Below are 19,995 nucleotides of genomic sequence, written 5' to 3'. Positions count from 1 at the left end.
AGCGGCTTCCGCTGTGAGTCGATTGATCGTGATATTTTTTGTTTCTAAACGTGTTGTGAAACGTGATTTGTTTTTTGTTGAGCATCATGGAGTTTTTCTCCTTTTTTTCCATTTTTTTTCTCATTTAGAAATAATGAATTTGTAAAAAATGAAAAATAATTTGCGGGCGCCGAGCCCTGGTTGGGGAAGTGGTTGCAACGTGGGCCGGCAATGGGCAAAGATCCGGTGACCCGGCACCGCCCAACGCACCGAGAAAAAAACTAAAAACCTTCGCAGGACAAAGTGACCCCGGACTCCGAGTGCCCGGTGGAGTGGTGCGCGGCGTGCGAGCTGACAAATAAACCATGGAGTGGAGTGCGACGTACGACTCCCCGACGGTGGGGAGACGTGAGCCCGAGCGCTGCCTGCGTCGCGTCATCGCACTGTCGTCTCCGGAGAGCAGTCGCACGTCCTCACCTGGTGGGATAGCGTCGCCCGCTGCCGCCGATGTTTGCTGTACGCCGCGCGATGGCGTTCATAATCTCCATCGCATCGTGCACGCGAGCTCGATGTTGTTCATCAGCTTCGCCACGTTCATCGCTGGTGACGCAGGTGGCGTGGGGCCGGGGAAGGAGCGTCGGTGGCATCATTGGTCCATTTCACCGTTGCTCTCGCTCCCCTTCATCTCCCGCGCCGCGATTTGAGCTGCGTCCGCGTCCCCAAGTGGTTTTGTCAATCCCAGGAAAAAAGGGGGTCGCTCGCTGAAGGGACGATTAACCCTACTCGCTCGCTCGCTTGCTCACGCGCCCTCACGTGCTCTCCCCGCACCCTCCTCGCCCTCTGCGCCATCTCCCCAGGCCCCAGGCCGTCTCACTGGCTAGGATCGTGCTCCAGTGTCTCATCCCAGCCAGCAGCGCTCGTAGCTTCCAGGGACCAAAATAAGAGAAAGGAGCCGAGGGGCCGTGTAACGGTCCATCGATCGATCCGCCACGATTGTTCAACTGTCATACAGCAAATATTCCTTTGGTATGCGAAGCGGGTCGCAAAGTGCTGCCCCATGGTGTGTGGATAAAAGGTCGCTTGAAGGGATTTCAGGAGTAGCTCTGTGATATCCGCTTCCAGGGGCCATTGTCTAAAAACTATAACACTTTTTTTTTTTGCAGGTGAGGCCCACTGAGCTATGTAACAAATGATAGCTCAACAAAGGGGCTTATCACATGGAAATGTCGCAGCTAAATTCTTTAAATGCATGATTCTAAATGTGGAGGAAAAAAAACCGGTGGACTCGGAGAAAAATCCACGCATTGGTGGGGGAAACATGCAAACTCCAATTATACAGCAGACGTCAGGGTCGAGATCGAACCCACAACCTGTATTCTAGGCGAGATAGTTAACATCTCACCACCATGGCATCCCATTATGATGGTGGCCAGTTTGTGCAGTCACCCGTGACGAGGCTGGGACTACCAACTCGCCGCACTCGAACCCGGTTTACGTCGCGAGCGGCTGACTCCGAATTCGAACGCGGGTGGTGATCACGGCGGCTCCATGAGCGATGAGACGCAGACAAGCCACGGTGACCGTCGCCGCCGCTACGGACCCACGCGGGCGACGTTTCTTTCCCGTGAGGGACCCGTCGTGTCCACTGCCATGTGAACGGGCTCTCATCCTGCCTGTAGATAGAGGGAAGTCGCTCGCCTCAGATTAATCGCACACCTGCACCAGTCGGCTGCCTTTTTTATTCAAGATATTCTCGATGGCTCTGATGGACCGAGTGCCTACTCTACCTCTCTGTGAGAGTCTTGTAACGTCTCCCCTTGGCCGTCGCCTCTTCTCCCGTGTTCGCCTGCGCGTCTGTGCGTCTCTTGCGCTCCCCCCACCCCTCGCCCAGCCCCCCCGTACCAGTGGCAGCAGACGTCCGAGGATGTCACGGTCACCTTCGACCTCCCGGAGGACACGCCCAAGGGTGACGTGGAGGTGACGGTGACCCCCGAGCGGCTCGAGGTCGGGGTGAAGGGCGGCGCGACGCTGCTGCGGGGCGAGCTCGCGGGCCGCGCCGACCCCGAGGGCAGCGCGTGGACCTGGAGCCCGGGACGGTGAGTCATTTCCCCTCGTTATCGTCGTCATCATTAGCAGCTGTCATGAACAATCCGCTGCTGGATGAAGGCCTCCCCGAGCCGTCGTCATCTCTTACGTCCTCGTTAACGGTCCACTCGGCACCTGCTCTACGCACGGGCCGGTCTCATCGCTCCGTCTCCGTGGCCGAGCGCGTTCCGTTGTGCAACTCCCGTCATCGGTATCGGCCGCCACCACCCATGGTCCCTTGCTGCGACGTGTCCGGCCAACCTCCACTCAGGAACCAACCAATGCTCTATTTTTACGCAGCGCCGGTCACACGCGAGACCTCGCGGTGCTTTACAGAACACCACGCAACCCCGAGCTCACCCTTGGTAACGGTGAACGTGGTGTCTCAAACAAGCCCATGCTCTCTAATACACGTGTTCCCCTTGCTGCCAAGCGTGCGTCTCCCAACCCGGGTTCAACTCACTCTTCTGTCCAAGTGTCCTTTCCCATGCAGATGCAGTATGGAAACGGTGAAGTAAAGGCTTGCACATGACACGTCACCAATGGTGGAGATTGGCGACGGAGTGGCAATAAAAGGGGGGGGGGTGTGCCTGGGGGGGGCATCCGCTGTGGAGACGGAGCGATGAGATTCGGCTCGTGTTCAGGTGTCTCCATAGATCATTAATTCCGCAGTGGATAGATGATGCTTGGTGATGTCTTGCCAATAAGAGATGTTGTGCCAAACCAGCAGGGACTGATAACAATGGACACGTCCTTCTGTTCGCGTCGTCCATTCAACGCGTTTAGGACGCGGCAAATGAGCATTTTGGTCATAACAAGAGATACCACCTGCAGTCAACATTCAACTCATTCAAGTCAGCACTCAGGAGGGAGGCTTTGATTCAGACGCGCAGAGCCATTGCTCTTCTTTGTCTGAGGGGTGGCGGCGTGAGCGATCGCCCCTGCGGGCGTTGCCACGTGTTTCCCCCCTCGTGCTTTTATCGATCCAGCCCTTTAAAAGTGTTGCCCATGGGGTGCCGTGCCAAGCGTCCACGTATCCAGCCCAGTGCAGAACGCGCGCAGACAGCTCCCTACGAGTCGGATACCGCTGAGCATGACGCATCTCCTGCCACTCCGCGACCCCCGCAACCCTCACATCCTGTCCGTTTCCCCGGCCACGCGACGGCTCGGGCTGCGCATCCATCACGTCGATGATGAGACCGCGGCTCAGATTCCCGCGGAACATTCCCGTGTCTCCGGCACACGACTGTTAGCAGCCACTGAAATAGCAAACGGGAGGGCAACTGGATGTGGTGTGTTGGGTTGTGGACATAATTTATGAGACCCGGCTGAATTAAGCCCTACATGAGGGTTTGATTCCCGCTCACGGCTAACATCAGTGGTGATTATCTGAACCAGTTCTGGGCCTCCGCTAGGTCTATTCAGCCTCAAATGGGAATCTTGTGTGCTGTGTAAACATCGCCACTAGGGAGACAAAGACTTCCTGGCGTGATGCTGGCCATCCACCCCCTCGTGTGCCGCGCCGGCCTTCAAAGCTGTTCGTGAACAGCATGTGCCCTCCCAGTCGGTGAAGGCTTTATGAGGGGCCTTTGTGTGTATATCTGTGTGTGCGCTTGTCTGTTCGCGCGTTTACGTGTCCGTTTGTCGCTCTCAGTAAACATACGCGTTCGGACTCCATCCACGGACTGGGCGAAGGTTCCCAGAATGCCATGCATAATTCATGAGGACCTTACAAGGGCTCCTTGACTTGGGCAGTCACTTGTTCTTGATGCTAATTCCTGCATCGATATTCGTACAATGTCACCAAGACTTGGGGGGGGGGTCCCTGGGGGGGTGGGGGGGACATCTCCACGCGACCGCCCCCCACAACCGACACGCACAGGAAGTGATGCGGCTGCAGGGACGAGTGACTTGGGACGTAGCCAGGACGCTTCTGGAGTTCGCCAAGTGTGTGACGGTGTGTCCCACGGTGCCAGCGTGATCAGGTATGGCCAAACGACCCCCATGACCGACACGGCACGTGGGGAATGGCCCCCTTTTCAGAGCCCACTAATCCCGGTACCCACTCCCATCGGCACAAAGGGACCGCTGTGTTCCATTGTTTGAGCTGCTTGTCGATCTCGACAAGTACAAAGCAACGCAGTGCAACGTGGGTGTTTGTATAATGCATGACCGGAGCTGGATTCCCGGCCACGACTAACATCGGTGGCAAAGCGACATCTGAACCAGTCCTGGGCACCTCCCACCCTTTAGCCACCCACACTGACCAGCGTGCTGAAGTGTGACCATACATCCAGCAGTGGGATGATGAAACGCTGGCAATCATTCTTGTACTTGTACGATACAAGCTGTATTTGTAAGGCGTTCAATTGGATCCGGAATTCCCCAGCGTATAGCGAGGCATTCCAGAACGTCGCAGCGTTCCGAGCGAGTGCTCTGCTTTGGAGTAACTTCCTCCGCGCGGAATCCGCAGCGAAGCCCTCCCCCACTCCACCGCCCCCCCCAGAGCTGCTCCACTGGCGATCGCTAATTAACGTCGACTGCTGGTACACACTCGCTGAGACACCACCGCCACAGTGGAGCGGGGGCGGGGGGGAGCGGAATGTGGGGGTGTTTGTGATTGTGGAGCTGACAAAAGGGAAGGGGCCGAGGGATGGCGGTGGGGGCGGTGGGGGCCGTGGGTGCGTTCCGTCGGAGCGCCGGCACGTCGCCATGGGAAGGGGCTGAAGAGGGAAGTGGCGCTAATGGGGAGCGCGGTCACTCACGCGCCGAGAGGGCCGCGGCGGCGCCGTCTGTGCGAGACGAGCGCCAGCGCCTGCCCCGCCTGCTTCCAGGGCTTTCTCGCTTCTACCCCGGCGGCAGCCCGGAATGCGACTCCACGTGCCGGCGTCGTGGGCTACAATTGCCCAATTTGAAAACCATGCGAACCGCTCGGCGGTTCCGACCCATCTGTGAGACATATCGCCTTCGTGATCGCCGTGTGTGGCTACAATGGTGATGGTGTCAGGTACGTTGGTTGTTCTTTATTCGTCTGCAAAGTGGCTGGAGCTCGACGCTGTGTGGTTGGAACCTTTGCGTGGCCATTGAAGGTCACGCAGAGACAAAGATCCCCCGTATAACCTTAGTCGACTTTTTGGGTAAGAGCTGTTAGCGAGAACCTTTGAAGGCTGGCACTGCACACGAGGGGGTGGGTGGCCAACACCATGCCCGGTCGCCTTTGTCTCCCGAGTACTGATGTTCACACATCGCACCAGATACTTATTTGAGGCCGAGTCAACCTACAGGAGAGGCCCAGGCTCTGTTCGGATATTCGTCACCGGTGTTGGTGGCTAGCGTGAATCGAGTCGCTGAGTTTATCACGCAAGGCGCTAACCAATGTGCCACTGCTCCCCCGATCGGCCACACACAACGTTAGGTCACTCACGTAAGCGTCGTCCAGTTAATAACAACGCAAAGCTAAACGTACGTCACTGCCAAGTCGAAAATACTCCCCCCCCCCCCCCCCCCCTCTAGTGCCCGATCAGTATGGCGAAGATGCTCGCAGTGACGGAGAAACACTGCAGGCGGTTTAGAAATGGGAGGAGGCCTCGTGGGGCCACAGGCCGTATGAAATTAAGTCGTGGGCCACATCCAGCCTGAGCAGACACGGCCCAGACTAACAAACCGCTGTAAGCTCACGCTGTGTGTCACGGGGCTGCTCCACTCGAGCCTGAAGCTTTATTAATTGGAAAAAATAAATACTTTCAAGTTACGGTCGACAGCTGCCACGCTTGTTCACAGCCTTCGCTTGGTGGAGGTTGCTGCTCTTCCTCTGCTGCCCCTGTAGTCTAGAAGTCTTTCTCCCCAGCCACCCGTGCTGTCGACTCCCTACCTCTGTTCGAGTCCAGGCTCTCAACATCTTCCAGCCTCTTCTCCTCTGACTTTCACTTATTATTGCCTTGTCCCTTAAAAATAGAAACGGTGCACGTGAAACACATAAAAATGAGACGGTATGAACAGGGCCACGCTAAGCAATGCGCGAGTCAAATCGTGACCCCCGCAACCCAAAGACCGACCGTGTCGTGGGGGTGCGGCGCGTCGTGGGGGTGCGAGTCTGTGGCCGCCTTGCGAGCCGTGCACCTTCGTGTTGCGTGCAGGCTGGAGCTCACGCTCATGAAGGCCGAGCCTAGCGGGGACTGGGCCGAGCTGCTGGCGGGTGGAGTTGGTGGAGCGAACGGAGCGAACGGAGCGACTCAAGGGGACGACTTTGAGCGGCGGGTAGGTGGCGGCAGCGGCGGCGTGGCGTGAGCCCGTGCAGTGCAGGTGCCCGCTCTGGTGTCCTCCTCGCGCTGGTCCTGGCGCCGGCGAGACGCTCGTGTGTCAAACACAAACACACGCAAGGACGTTGGCAAACGCTGCCCGAGTGCACAGCATTTGTTCGTACAGTGGGTTTGGTTTATCCAGGAAAGCCTCACTGAGTCTCGAGACTCTTTCAGGAGCGTCCTGCTGCATCGGGATGTTTGGCCAATTCACTTGATGGTACCCTCCCACGCGAAGCCAAACTGAGAACCCGGGGGGGAACTCGTCACGCGTATGTGATGTGGCCACAATGAGAATGATCTTTCCACTCGTGCGGGTTTGGCTTCACGTGGTAGGGAACCGGAGAACCCGGAGAAAACCCCGCCAAGCATGCGATGGGACAACGCTCACGAGGTCCCGGCAGACAGGTTCACTGACCCACTCGCTGTGCTGTCATCACCTTGCTACTTCGTAGCTCGGCGGGTTTGGGAGTTTCACAGAAGCCTGCACCTCCTATTGGTACGGTTGGCTAGGTATGGTGCGAAAGAAGTTCTACATACATATACACGCATATATACGTCCACACATATATACACCAACCCTCGCTTCCGAAGCGCTGGATGGCAGGCGGAGCGCACGCCCGTGTCCGGCAATGCGGGCAGTGAACGTGGCTCATCCACACGGCGTTCACAGTGCCGCGGCGTCGAGATCGCTCGCGGGCGTGACGCGCCGTCCTTCCGGCGAGACGGGGAGTCCCATCGCTCGACAGCCGCATTCGCTACGGACGCAGCAGCCCGGCCTGCCCGCGGCACGTGCTCGTTCGGGTATTTATTCAACCGATTAAACTGTTTCTCTCGTCGGTGCTAATGAGTGTTATTTGGCACCCGGGACATGTGGCGATGCGCGCTCGTGCCGGCATAGATTTGCTCGTTAATCGAGTGTCAGCTGTCACGCTTCCTTGCCGAGCCGGGAAATGCTAATTACTCCATTTAGCATGGCACAGCGGTTGTTAACCTGCTGGATTGGCACGCTCGCCGCAAATTAAAGGACGCACGTGTGAAATGAGATAGTGTGGTGAGCGCCACACTCGGCGGCCTTTGTATCCTCAGTACTGATGTTTACATACTGCACGAGGTACTCGTTTAAGGCTGAGTCGACCTAGGGGGAGCGAGAAACCGGTTCAGATACGCGTCGCCAATATTTGTTGTGAGCAGTAATTGAACTCGAATTGCAGGGTTCGAATCGTAGCACACTAACGGCTTGAACCCCCGCTTTCCACACACACGGGGTCACACTCGCACGCACTCACACACACCCACACGCGTGTACATATGACTTATGTGCCGGGCTGAAGGAGCAGCTGAGACTGTGCCTCTTGATGATCAAAATAATTATAATAATAGCCAGAGGCAGGCATCACCGATCTCCATACTCAAGTGCCCAATCCATGTAATACAACAGAATTAATTAAATGAGGTTCACGGTTCGAGTCGAGTGGCCGCCCTGGTGAATATTGCGGGCATATTTACCGTAAAAAGTACTGTGTGCACCGCCTGCTTCACAGTGGACGTCAAACATTCATTGTGATGTCGTTCGCAATTTGTGTGCTGATTGTGGAACTGTTTTGGAGGTGTCTGGTAGGCTGGTGTGTGGCTGGTGTGTGGCTAGTGTGGGCGCCACTGTGTGAGCTTCTCCTCCTTTGCCGCGACGTTATCACCAAGGTTGTGGTTGCGGATCATGTTGTCAACCGTGGTTGTAAACTGATTTTTTTGGGTTCAGATTGATTGCGGTTGTAGTTTTCGTGTAGCTGTGGTTCGAACGGCTATCGTGATCACGGTCGCGATTGTGGTAATTGCCGTGGTGCTGGTCGTGGTGGTGACCGTGGTTGCGCCGTCAGCCCGTGGAGCAGGTGGCGTACAACCCGCAGCAGCTGGAGGAGTGTGACGCCGCTCCCGAGGAGATGGCCACGTTGTGCCGCATCGACGGCGACTCTCACGCGCGAACCTACACGGTGAGAAGACTTAATTACACTTTTTGGACCATCTTATCTGACAGGCACTATTTTAATTTACTTCACCGAGTGTTAACATCCACAGTGTTTAACAGTAATCTCTTCATTGTTCTTTGATCACCGCTCGCCACGTTTCCATTCATTGTGTTGAGCACTACGGGATGTCTTTGATCACCGCTCGCCCTCCGTCCCGGCGCGTCTCCATTCATTGTGTTGAGCACTGCGTGCAGTCTTTGATCGCCGCTCGCCCTCCGTCCCGACACGTCTCCATTCATTGTGTTGAGCACTGCGTGCAGTCTTTGATCACCGCTCCTCCTCCCTCCCGATACGTTTCCATTCATTGGCTACCACAGCCTGATAAGCTCTCCCCCCCCCCTCTCCACCTACCTTCAACTTGCTTATAAGGGATTACATCTTGAATCATTGCTTCACTTGATGCAGCTAATTCGGCTGTGACGGTCCCACCTGATGACGGAGACTTGTGTTGCCTCCGAAACGTCGTGAATTTTATTTTGTTTTGTTTTATTTTACTTTCATTAATTTTAATGTTTTTACCTACGTGACTTTACCGAAAAAACCTGAGAATACTACACGGTGAGCGTGCTCGGTCGACTCGCCACACCACGCACCGTCGGTGAGGAGGACGATGGTGAGGACGATGACCCTGTGGGCGAGAGCGGCCGTGCAGGGGGTGGCGGGGTGGGTGTGGAATCGGGGAATCGATGCGGAGGCCTCGCTCCGCGGGAAAATTGCTACCCCCGAGCAAACGCGCGTCGGATAATTGCGCCGACCGCAATTAACACAGATTGCTTCGTAATGGAGCGAAAATCGCCGTGGGTTGGGGGTGGGGAAGGAGGCATGCATTGAGATGGGGGGGGGGGTGGTGGAGCCCAGGAAAATTTCTGCCAAATACAGACCCCCCCCATTCCCCCTTAACCCCACCTGTGGTGATAATTTCAGCTTTTATCTTGGGGCCACTTGAAAACTCGTTTTGTAATTTCCATCGACCACTGCCACCGTCATTCCCTGCGTGCTCACTCGGCGCCGGTGGGTTTGAGATCACGATCCGGCTCACGAGTCCATTTCCTCCTCGCGTGTGCAACCGAGGTTTTTGAGAGTGTGAATGCTTTGTTAAGCGTCGGCTCTGTCTGTCTGCGTATAGCTCCCGTAAACGACACTTCAGAGTAAAGCTGTGCTGCAATTCAGGACTCGCCGGAGCGAAAGCCAAACAAATCGATGAAAGTTGCGCCAAACCAGTGATGAATCCACAAAGCATCCCCGACCGATGCCGTGATGATGACGACGATGATGGCAAACGCTTACGGAAGGGAAACAGCGAATTGGTCTGCGTGTGCGCCCTTTTTGACGATGCGTTTGTCGCCACGTCGTTTTCCCCGCCGCTCGTCTGGCGGGCGATGCCAAGCGGCCGCGTCTGGAGCCGATGAGGCGTGGCCCTGCTCCCGCCACACAAAGACAACGATCACCGTGTAGCCTCGACAGACTGTCCGGAGCAAGTGCTGTCAGCTAGTAGCACCTAATGAAAGCTGGCATGGCACACGCCCGGCCGTCTTTGTCTCCCAGTGCCGCACAGGGTGCTCATTTTAAAGATGATCGGACCTAGGAGAGAGCCAGGACCCGTTCTGATAATCGCCACTGGTTGCTGGTGGCCGTGAGCGGCAATCGAACTCTGGTCGCCGGGTTTTGAAACGGTGAGCTAACCATTGCACCACCCATCGTCTCCCAGCAGACGCGTCACCGATCTCCCGGCACGCCGCCCCGACGCGCCGGCCGCCCGCCCGCCCTCGGGTTATCTCGTCGAGTCGTCATCCACGATCGGCGGATTAATTTCCCTACAGCGCAGTGAAGTTTGTGACAAATCGAAGAAATAAACAAATAAGCAAATAAATGACGGCGAACAACGGATGCCTCAGACATCCGGCCTGGCTCCGAGCAGTGTCACCGGTTGCCGGAGACAGCTCAAAGCCGGCCGCGGTAATTATTTCGCGAGGGCCGCACGCGGGCGTTCGGTGCAAAACCCCCGCGGGGCAAAAGGTCGCACGAGCGTTCTGCGTCGTCCCGGGCCGCGTGTTTGGCGCCGCGATCCCTCCTCGGTCTCTCGCCGAGATGGTCCCCGTCGAGGAGAATCGGCATTCCGTGCGCGCCGCGTGTCGGCGAGCACCGCCCGGTGCACGAGGCTCAAGTGTCATCATTACGAGAAGGGCCCACCGCCCCCCCCACTTCCCCCCGCGTTTCTCATCCGAACAGTGAATAAATAAATAAATTGGCATCCCTATTCTTATTCTTCCCTCTCGAGCTACAGCGGGCGGCAGGGCTAGTGTGGGCGTTCGAGTGTGTAAAGGCGTGGGCGTTTGAATGTGCGAGTGCTCAAGATCTTGGGTGCGTGCGTGTTAGTGTAGCGGTCAGCGCATTAGTGTAGTAGGTCAGCGCATTGCGCTATGAACTCAATCCGAGGTCGATTCCCGCTTATGGCCAACACCCGTAACGGATGTCTGAACCGGTCCTGGGCTTCTCCTAGCTCGACTTAGCCTTAAAATGGTATCTGGTGCGGTGTAAAACAGACAAAAGCGGCTGCGTTCGGCAGCGGCACTTTCGCGCGTACCACGTTTCGCTCCACGCGCCGAAGATGCTGCCAGCACGCGGAGAGACGCACCGGACGGCGCACGGCGATAACCGCAAACGCGCCGGAGAGAACTCTCCGCGTCGTGACACGTCGCTGATTGCCGTCGCGCAGTCTGAACGAAACCGGGGACAAATGGTCAAAGGGCCATGGAGCCGAGCACATGCGCCGCTCCCGCGAGGCTCCGCGCGTCCCTCCTGAAGGCCGAGTGAACAACGCAGTCATCTCCCCCCGCTGTGCCTCCGAGGTGCTTGAGAACCAGTGCTGCTGAGATTAGGTTTTTCAATGAACAATTGGGACAAATTGCCCACGCCGCGGTCTTAATGCAAGGACGGGAGTGAGAGAGCGAGAGAGGCGTGCACGCGGGAGGACGAGGGTCCTGGGAGGGGGGGGGGCAAGGGTCTTGACGACGGGAGATGGGGGGAGGTGGGGGGGTGGTTGGTTCTCATCATTACCATCATCAGCCACGAGTAACCCACTGCTGGATTAAGGACTCCCCAAGCCGCCGCTCTCTCTCGTGATCCTGCGATGCAACATTCGTCCCAGCACCTGCGCACGAGCCCATTCCATCCCTCCGTCTCCTCGGTGGACGCCCTGTCGGACACGTCCCATTCCTCGGATGCTGCTCCGGCACCGTTCTTGACCGTCGGCAATTGCATCCTGCCCATGCCCCGCTCACTTGGATGATGTCGTTCACCTGCGTGTCTTCTCTCATCCACGTGTGCCTCTGTCTGTCTCCCGGGGTAATCACCAGCATGCATCTTTCCTGGCTTCCGTTATGCATTGTTCGGTTTTTTGTTGCTGTGTTGTGAATGGCCGCGGTGTATCTGTGCCACGTGCGCAGTACGCGGTGATTAATACATGCCGGGGTGGGGGGCAGTCGGAAGGGTCGGGGGTAATATTCAGGCCACGATAAGCCGAATCCTTTTCAGCGTGAGAGGAGAGCGGCGGGCCCTGGCGTGGCGGCGGCGTGGCGGCTCTGACCACGGGTTGTGCCGGTGCCTTGCCAGGTGAACCTGGGCGGCCACCAGTTCCTGTTCACGGCACAGCTCGCGGCGGGGGACATGCCGGGCCTGTGCCTGCGGCACGACGTGGACGCGCTGCTGTGGCGCCCGCGGCCCCAGGACGACGCCCGGCCCTGGGAGCACTTGGACACGTTCAACGCCCTGGGTGAGCGTGGATGGGGGACATTGCACAGGGCGCGGCGGGTGGGGGATACGACGCACGGCACAAGATGAAAGGGTACGCGTCGCATGGTGCCATAATAGGCCCGAACTCTTGAGCCCTTGGGTAGCATGGGTTCCGTGAACTCAAACAAAAGCGGCCGCGTGAACTCGCAACACGGAAGGGGGTGGTGTGTGGGGGGGGGTTTGGGAGAGCGGCCGGTAACGCACCGACGATCGCGGGGGGACATCGCCCCGCAACCCCTGCACTCGCCGTAACGAGTTTTCGATCGCCGCGCAAATTCTGTCGCCGGCGGTAGCAGCGATTCTGGATGGACTCGGGCGATTCCGGCGTGTGCATGGAGAGAGTCCTCGGCGAGCCAGCCAACCGCTTGTTCACGATGAATAGCGATCGATGCGGTGGCTTGTGGAGGGATTGCCATGCTAAGTCGGTGTGGCCGGGTCCTGTCAGCACACACGCCAAGCCCGATAAGTCAGTCTCGTTTATAACCCCGTGCACACAAAGACAAAGATCCCCCGTATAGTCTTAACAGGTTTTTGGGGCAAGTGCTGTTAGCGAGCACTTGTTCGGGCCAACACGATACACAAAGGGGTGGGTGGCCAGCACCACGCCCGGCCACTTCTGTTGGAAAATTTTGACACGTCGCGCCAGGTACTTATTTGAGGCTGAGTCGACCTCGGGGAGGCCCAGAACCGGTTCAGATAATCATCACTGGTGTTGACCGTGAGCGGGAATAGAACTCAGGTCGCCGGGTTCATGCTCACACACACGCACGCACGCACACACGCACACACGCACACACACACGCACACTTACATGGTACAGCTGCCCGTTGTCGCTGCCGATTGCATTAACGATTTTTAAGCACGCCATGCCGACCCCCCCCACAGCGCCACAGATACAGGGCTAAAGCTAGACGATAGGTTTAAGGGTTGGAGGTTATTGGTTAATGGTTACAGTTAGGGTTTAGAGTTAGAGTTTAAAGGGACAGGTCTCACACTCAATTACGGACCAGGCTCCATGCTGCTCGCCTTGTGAGTTTCTATGAGGTCGGGCGCATTCTGGTTTGCATCATCATGAGCGATGGGGAGTGGGCGATCATCTTCGCTGCAGCGGTCACGGAAACCTTTCCTCGCTGCCCCAGTGTCCCGCTGCTTGATGACGCACGTCACCCACCCACGCTGCTCACTGACGAATTCCGCACGCACAGGTCTACGATCCCTGTCAATCTCCCTTCCCCAGTAATGACTTGAATCGTGGGCACGGGTTAAAAATCCTGGAGTCACGGCTCCTCACTCCCTTCCTGTGGGTCGCAAAACCTGTGGTCTAATGAACGCATGCGTATGGCGGGGGGGGGGGGGTCGTGCGAGGCCACGGGATCGCATGCCCGAGCGCGTGTCCGCGCGTAATTTGCCACGCGCACAATTATCACGCCGCGTTACCACTCGCAGCGTCGCCTGTTTAACCCTCGCGGCGACGCCGCCACCCTCGCCGCTGCGAGCCGCGCTCGCCGTGCCCGCCGCGGCTTTGGCTGTGTCGCGGCTGTGGCTGTGTCGCGGCTTTGGCTGTGTCGCGGCTTTGGCTGTGTCGCGGCTTTGGCTGTGTCGCGGCTTTGGCTGTGTCGCGGCTTCGGCTGTGTCGCGGCTTTGGCTGTGTCGCGGCTTTGGCTGTGTCGCGGCTTTGGCTGTGTCGCGGCTTTGGCTGTGTCGCGGCTAGCGCGCGACGCGTGATGCGTGACGCACGCGTGTGCGGAATACCCGCGGGTGCCGTCGCGGTGACTTGGAAGGGCCGGCGAGGAGCGGTCCCTGATGGCGACCGGCAGCCCGGGAGATCCCTTTACGAGATTGATGGGGCGGCGCTGATTTGTGGACGCGCCGTATGTTGGCGCTGACGGTGATTAATTGAGCCGGAGCCTGGCGCTGCTGAGCGGATCCGCTGCTCTAGGAAAATCGTCTCCGAGCCAACCGAGCGGCGTCCACAAGGGGTGATTCTCACTTGGTAGCGGCTGTGGTTTCACAGGGAAATTGTTGTCGTTTTCCCCGCTTTTATCCCTGCTGCGCTATTGGCGCCGCTGTCTCGCGGCGACACCCGTGAGTTTCCGTGCGAGTCGCTCGTGACTCCCTTGTGAACCCCGCTCCCTTGCAATCGCGGGCAGCAGCTGTGACCCGGATTGGACCCTGGATCTCCCGGCGGTTCGGCGTCTCTTACCTCCGAGCCACCCGGCCAGCCGCCCGGCCGCCTCTCCGTTTTAACTTCTGAGGGTTCGCCCCGGTGACAGGGGGTGACGACGGGCGGCCTTGTTGACGTCCTGTCACTTTGGTGAATTTAATTTCCTTCTCGAGTGGCTCGTGGATTATTTAATCTGAGATTCAGCCGCCTCCTCCCCGAGCCGGATTCACTCTCTCGCGGGCCGACGGGGCCCGGGGTGAGGGAGGGCCATCGTGGCCCACGGCCCACAAACCACACCCCCCTCCCTGCGGCCGTGTGGTGGAATCTGATTGGCCTGTGCCTCCTACTGACCCATGATCTGGTGTCTGTGCAGGGGGTCAACTGAGTCATGTAGCAGGTGGCGAAGCTGTGTGCGCGCTGTGTGCGTGCTGTGTGGGCGCTGTGTGTGCGCGCTGTCTGTTGTGTATGTCTGCTGTCTGTTTCTGTGTTGCATGTGTGTACTGTTACCCTGTACTCGTGTGTGCTGTGTGTGTTTAAGCGCTGTATTTATTGTGTGCTGTGTAGTCTGCATGCTCGTGTTGTCCGTGTGTTTCCGTACTGTGTGTACAATCTGCTCTGTGTTCCGCTCCCCCGCGCTGCCCCCCTCCCGTGCTGCAGGCTACGTTCAAGCCTCCAAGCAGGAGCGCAAGTTCCTGGCGTGCGCGCCCGGCCGCGCATTCGCGGCGCTGTGCGAGTGCTCGCGCCGCGTCTTCCTCTACCGCCAGCCGGCCGCGTCGCCCGGCACGCAGCTCCGCAAGCGCGGCCGCCCGGGGGACGGGCGCGTCGCGCGCCAGCAGGTGAACGTGCCGGCCCGCCGGCAGCGCAACAACAACACCAATATAACCACGCCCACGGAGCCGAGACGGCGGCACTAACATAACGACCGCGGGGATGGACGCGTGGCGTGCCGGCGTTGCCCCCACTGCCTCCTCCAATAAAAACAACAAAAGCTAACACTACCCCCCACGTGGCATCAACGTCATGAAGCCCATTTAGGCACTGGCAGGCAGGCAGGCCTGGCCCGAGCCGCCCTCATTGGCTCATGCGTGCGAGAGCCGCAGCCGTGCTGTCCAAGCGGAGCCAAGGACTCCCAAACTTCGTATCGCAGTTTCACCTCTATCTCCACGCGTGCCGGTGGCAGCAGCTCTCAGGCCCCGGTTCAGGAAGCACAACACTCCACTCCGGATTTTCCTAGTCTCGGGTGACGACGCGTGCAGCACGCAGGTGCATTTTCGCGGGACAAAGAAGTTGGAGAGAGCGACAACGATGATGGCGGAAGTGTGTACGGGGATCTGTGTCTCCGTGCGTTTACAGAGTTCCAGGAATGTGTTCCAGGAATAAATTTGGCAGCCACATCCACCTAACATTATATGATTATAGGAATACAGGGAATGAGAATATAGGATTGTTGTGGATAGCCGGTCCCTTACGCCAGTAATCTCTACCCCGAAGCCAGCCTAGCAACGTTCCGGAAATACATGAGAAACAAAGCACGATATGCATGACTATGTATGCGGCGAGGGCGAGGGTGCCGGTGAGGTGAGTGGAAGGGTGCGGTGAGAGCGATGGTGAGGTGAGCGGCGCTCGTGTCTCCTGCAGGTGGCCACGCTGGAAGCCGCTGGCTCCGAGCCCTTCCTGGGCTTCGTGGTGACGGACGAGCGAGTGTTCCTGCTCACGCAGAGCAAGCTGCTGGCGCTGCGCGTCACAGAGACGGCGCACGGATAGTGCAGAGACGTACACACACGCCGCCTTACAGAAGCACACACACGCTTCCTTTGAAGAACCACACACACACGCCACCTTGCAGAACCACACACACACACGCCGCCCTGTTGAACCACACACACGATGTCTGGTGGGAAGGAGGTGATGGTGGTGGTGATTGCGATATCGTGTGAAGGGCGATCATGATGATGGTGGTGATAATGTTGCATCCGAGTCGATCGTTTCTCCACAGAGGAGAGGCCTCCATCCCTCAGCGCGCTCGCCGCCCATCCCGCCCACCGTCCTTCACTCGCCCGCTCTGTAATAAAGGCAAATTCTTTTTACCCCTCGGCCAGTGCGTGCTCATGGCGCGCAGTCGCGCTCACGGTCGCCCTTTGGCTGCGAGGGAACCACAGGAAGGACCTCTTCGTGCTTCCCGTGTTGGACAGCTGCCATGGTAACGAGCCGGAGTGGCGTTGGCTCCCTGGCGAAATCCAACAGACCGGACCGTGTCCCATCTGGTGGCAACCTTCAACCAACAGCGACCTCTCGCTGCTCCGTTCGCACCCCCAACCCCGCCTACGGCCAATAGCGTGCGAGCTAATCCCCCCCCCCATCCCCCCGTGATGGAATCATCTCGTGTAACAACACGGGGCGATCGATTCACAGAGACCCCCCCCCCCCCCCCACTGAGGTCACTGCACCTCTGCGGTCTCTCCCTGTGCTGCTTGTGAACAATGGCCATTGTGTCAATAGCGTCGCCGATTACTCTTGCTAGATCCGTGTTTCTATTAAAGGCCACACACGCTGTTGTTCATGGTTGCTCCTGCCAGATGGGGGGGGGCGGGGGTTGGGGGGGGAAGGGGAGCGGTCGAGATGAGAAGTTCTGGACGACGCCAGAGAGAACGGGCAGGCAGGAGTTTCGGACCGGGCATGGGGTGACAACTCTGCAATTGGCACACAGGCGGTTCACTGAGCGCTGTAATCACAAACTGGTGCCTGCCCCGATCCCTCTGGCGTCCTTGTCGGCGGTGCGGAGTGAAGAGAGCGAGCGCGGTGGGGTCGATGGTGCGCGGCATTGTCGTGGTCGGCGGGAGGCCGAGCGCGGGCTCCCCAATGGGACGCGGTTTTTCTCTGGGATTCGCCCCGACCCTTGGGAGTGGGGGCATCTCCAAACGGAGGTCTCGCTCTGCGCGTTCATGACGAACGCTGTCGGGGCGAGGAGAGGGTCGCCGGGTCACCGAGAGATGGGTGCGACTGCCAAGCCACTGCTGGATGCAGGAGAGCCTTGAGACTCGGTGAGGCTCAAAACTTAACCCTGTCGTGGTCACCAAATAACAGCAACGATGGCATGGCCACAACTTCCACCGCTGGTCTCTCCCGAGGTGAACATCGCCGATGACGATGGACGTCGTGCCGGGGGATCTTCACTCGCGCTGACCCCACGCGGCGCGCTCCGCTTAATTAACGCGTCAGGGGCCAAGGCCCAAGGTCGCAGAGTCATTAGTCCAGGTGGGGGGGGGGGGGAAGGGCAAGGTGGAGGAAACCAGGCTGAGTGCGGACCCACCTCCCTCCCCTCTTGCCCCGTCCTCTGTCCATTTCCGCGCCTCTCCACTCTCCCCTCTCCTCGCTCTACACCCCCTCGCATCACGGGCAGAGAGTTTCACCCCCCCCCCCCCCCCCCCATTTGCTGCCGTGCCATTCCGTGTGGCCGACAATCGGGCGGAGGAGGTTCCAGCCGCGGGCCCAGTGGAATTATCCGCGATGGGCGCCGAGTCGCCAGCATCTTGGGGGTCGCAAGAGGGGGTAGTCAGGGTGGTGGGGGAGGCACGTGCGATGTGAATCGGAGATCGGGGCTGAAGGACGCACCTGATGGGCTGTATTAGCTTGGTATGCTCACGCCAAATGCTCGGACCCTGAAGTGGATCGAGGGGCCCGGCAGTCGTGAGGAACGTGAATGCGGCACAAGGGCAGCTCTTTATTCGGCTCCGAATATAACCTCCAGATATCACGCACACGCGGATGACTTTTGTCTCGATGTCTGCAGCTCTCCTCGCTGCATGCCTGGCTTTTATCTCTGCCGTCATCTCACGGGGAGTGCATACACTGAAAACGGGGGGGGGGGGGGAGTCTCCCCCAGACATAATCTCTGCTCATGGCAACCCAAAGAGTCAGCACCCAACTCATCGTTATTGTGAAGCCGCGGACGAGTCTCGTCCACGCGTCTAATATCTATACAGGGGTCCTTCGGATACCCCCAACAGAGACCCCCGTCAACCCCCTTCCGCTGCAATCCCACCCACCAGTGTCGCCTCCCCCAGCAATGCTTCCCCGCTTCGCGCAGCTTCATTGCCGACTTGTCTCGCTGCACGCGGCTTCCCCTGAGGTAGGACACACACCCAGCAACTTCTCCAGGGCCGCAGCTCCTCCACATGGGAACCCACAGGTCCACATGTTCTTCATAGCTCCGTCAGGGGCCCACAGCTCCACATGGGAACCCACAGGTCCACAAGATCTTCATAGCTCCGTCAGGGGCCCACAGCTCCACATGGGAACTCACAGGTCCACAAGATCTTTATTGCTCCATCAGGGGCCCACAGCTCCACATGGGAACCCAGTGCCACAAGATCTTCATAGCTCCATCAGGGGCCCACAGCTCCACATGGGAACCCACAGTGCCACAAGATCTTCATTGCTCCATCAGGGGCCCACAGCTCCACATGGGAACCCACAGTGCCACAAGATCTTCATAGCTCCGTCAGGGGCCCACAGCTCCACATGGGAACCCACAGTGCCACAAGATCTTCATAGCTCCGTCAGGGGCCCACAGCTCCACATGGGAACCCAAAGTGCCACAAGATCTTCATAGCTCCATCAGGGGAACACAGCTCCACATGGGAACCCACTGCCACAAGATCTTCATAGCTCCGTCAGGGGCCCACAGCTCCACATGGGAACCCACAGGTCCACAAGATCTTCATAGCTCCGTCAGGGGCCCACAGCTCCACATGGGAACCCACAGGTCCACAAGATCTTCATAGCTCCATCAGGGGCCCACAGCTCCACATGGGAACCCACTGCCACAAGATCTTCATAGCTCCGTCAGGGGCCCACAGCTCCACATGGGAACCCACAGTGCCACAAGATCTTCATAGCTCCGTCAGGGGCCCACAGCTCCACATGGGAACCCACTGCCACAAGATCTTCATAGCTCCGTCAGGGGCCCACAGCTCCACATGGGAACCCACAGTGCCACAAGATCTTCATAGCTCCGTCAGCTATGAAGATAGTTGGTTGGAGCGGGGCCCTGCGGTGCGAGTGGATGCCGCTTGCGCCGCGGGTCCCAGTGGCCCCGAGTCACTCGCGCGGGACGCGAGGTCGCAGCGTCCCGGCAATCATCTCGCGAGCGCCGCTACGGGACACGTGACGCCGCTGCTGCTGTGGCTGTGGCTGCTGTGGCTGCTGCCGTTCTTCTTAATGAACCGTGAACAGAGTGGAGAAAGCGTTTCGCTTTGCCCGGTTACCTCTATTAGTGGCTCCCTGCGGAGAGGAGCCCACAGACCCCCAACCTCTCCCCCTCACCCCCACCTGCCCTCTCCTCCACTGGGAGTGACTCCGACGGCCCGAGTTGGGCTGGGTCCTCACACAAGTCCATACACGCACAACTCCGTTCTGTCTCTAGGCACAACACCACGGCTTTTCACCATCAGCCGAGATATCCAGACTGCAATGCGGTCCAGCCAGCAGCGTTTGTTGCAACAATAACACAAAACCCTGGGCCGGTTTCCAACTTCTGGGCTGTGATGGTCGTGGTGGTGGTGGCGGCGGCTACCCACGTGACCTGCAACCCAGCGCTGTGGTGGCAGCAGCGAGGGGTGGTGGATCGCCACACAAACGGGGGTCGAGG

At 58.6% G+C, this 19,995-nt stretch overlaps 1 protein-coding gene across 1 annotated transcript in view; it reads left to right on the top strand.

Moving 5' to 3' along the window:
- The window catches only part of NUDCD1 (NudC domain containing 1), a 31,712-nt gene extending 14,809 nt beyond the window's left edge, over window positions 1-16,903 (top strand). Inside the window, exons 6-11 of the mRNA XM_078613690.1 lie at window positions 1,871-2,075; window positions 6,201-6,321; window positions 8,240-8,353; window positions 12,002-12,161; window positions 15,003-15,181; window positions 15,984-16,903. Coding sequence (XP_078469816.1) covers window positions 1,871-2,075; window positions 6,201-6,321; window positions 8,240-8,353; window positions 12,002-12,161; window positions 15,003-15,181; window positions 15,984-16,109 — 905 coding nt within the window. The 3' untranslated portion in view covers window positions 16,110-16,903. The remainder of the gene's footprint in view (window positions 1-1,870; window positions 2,076-6,200; window positions 6,322-8,239; window positions 8,354-12,001; window positions 12,162-15,002; window positions 15,182-15,983) is intronic.
- Window positions 16,904-19,995: the final 3,092 nt, after the last annotated feature.

The sequence above is a fragment of the Lampetra planeri genome, chromosome 42 (assembly GCF_965212315.1).
Source record: "Lampetra planeri chromosome 42, kcLamPlan1.2.h2, whole genome shotgun sequence".
NCBI classification, from domain to species: domain Eukaryota; kingdom Metazoa; phylum Chordata; class Hyperoartia; order Petromyzontiformes; family Petromyzontidae; genus Lampetra; species Lampetra planeri.
Note: the sequence above shows the minus strand (reverse complement) of the source record. Positions and strands in the feature narration are given on the sequence as shown.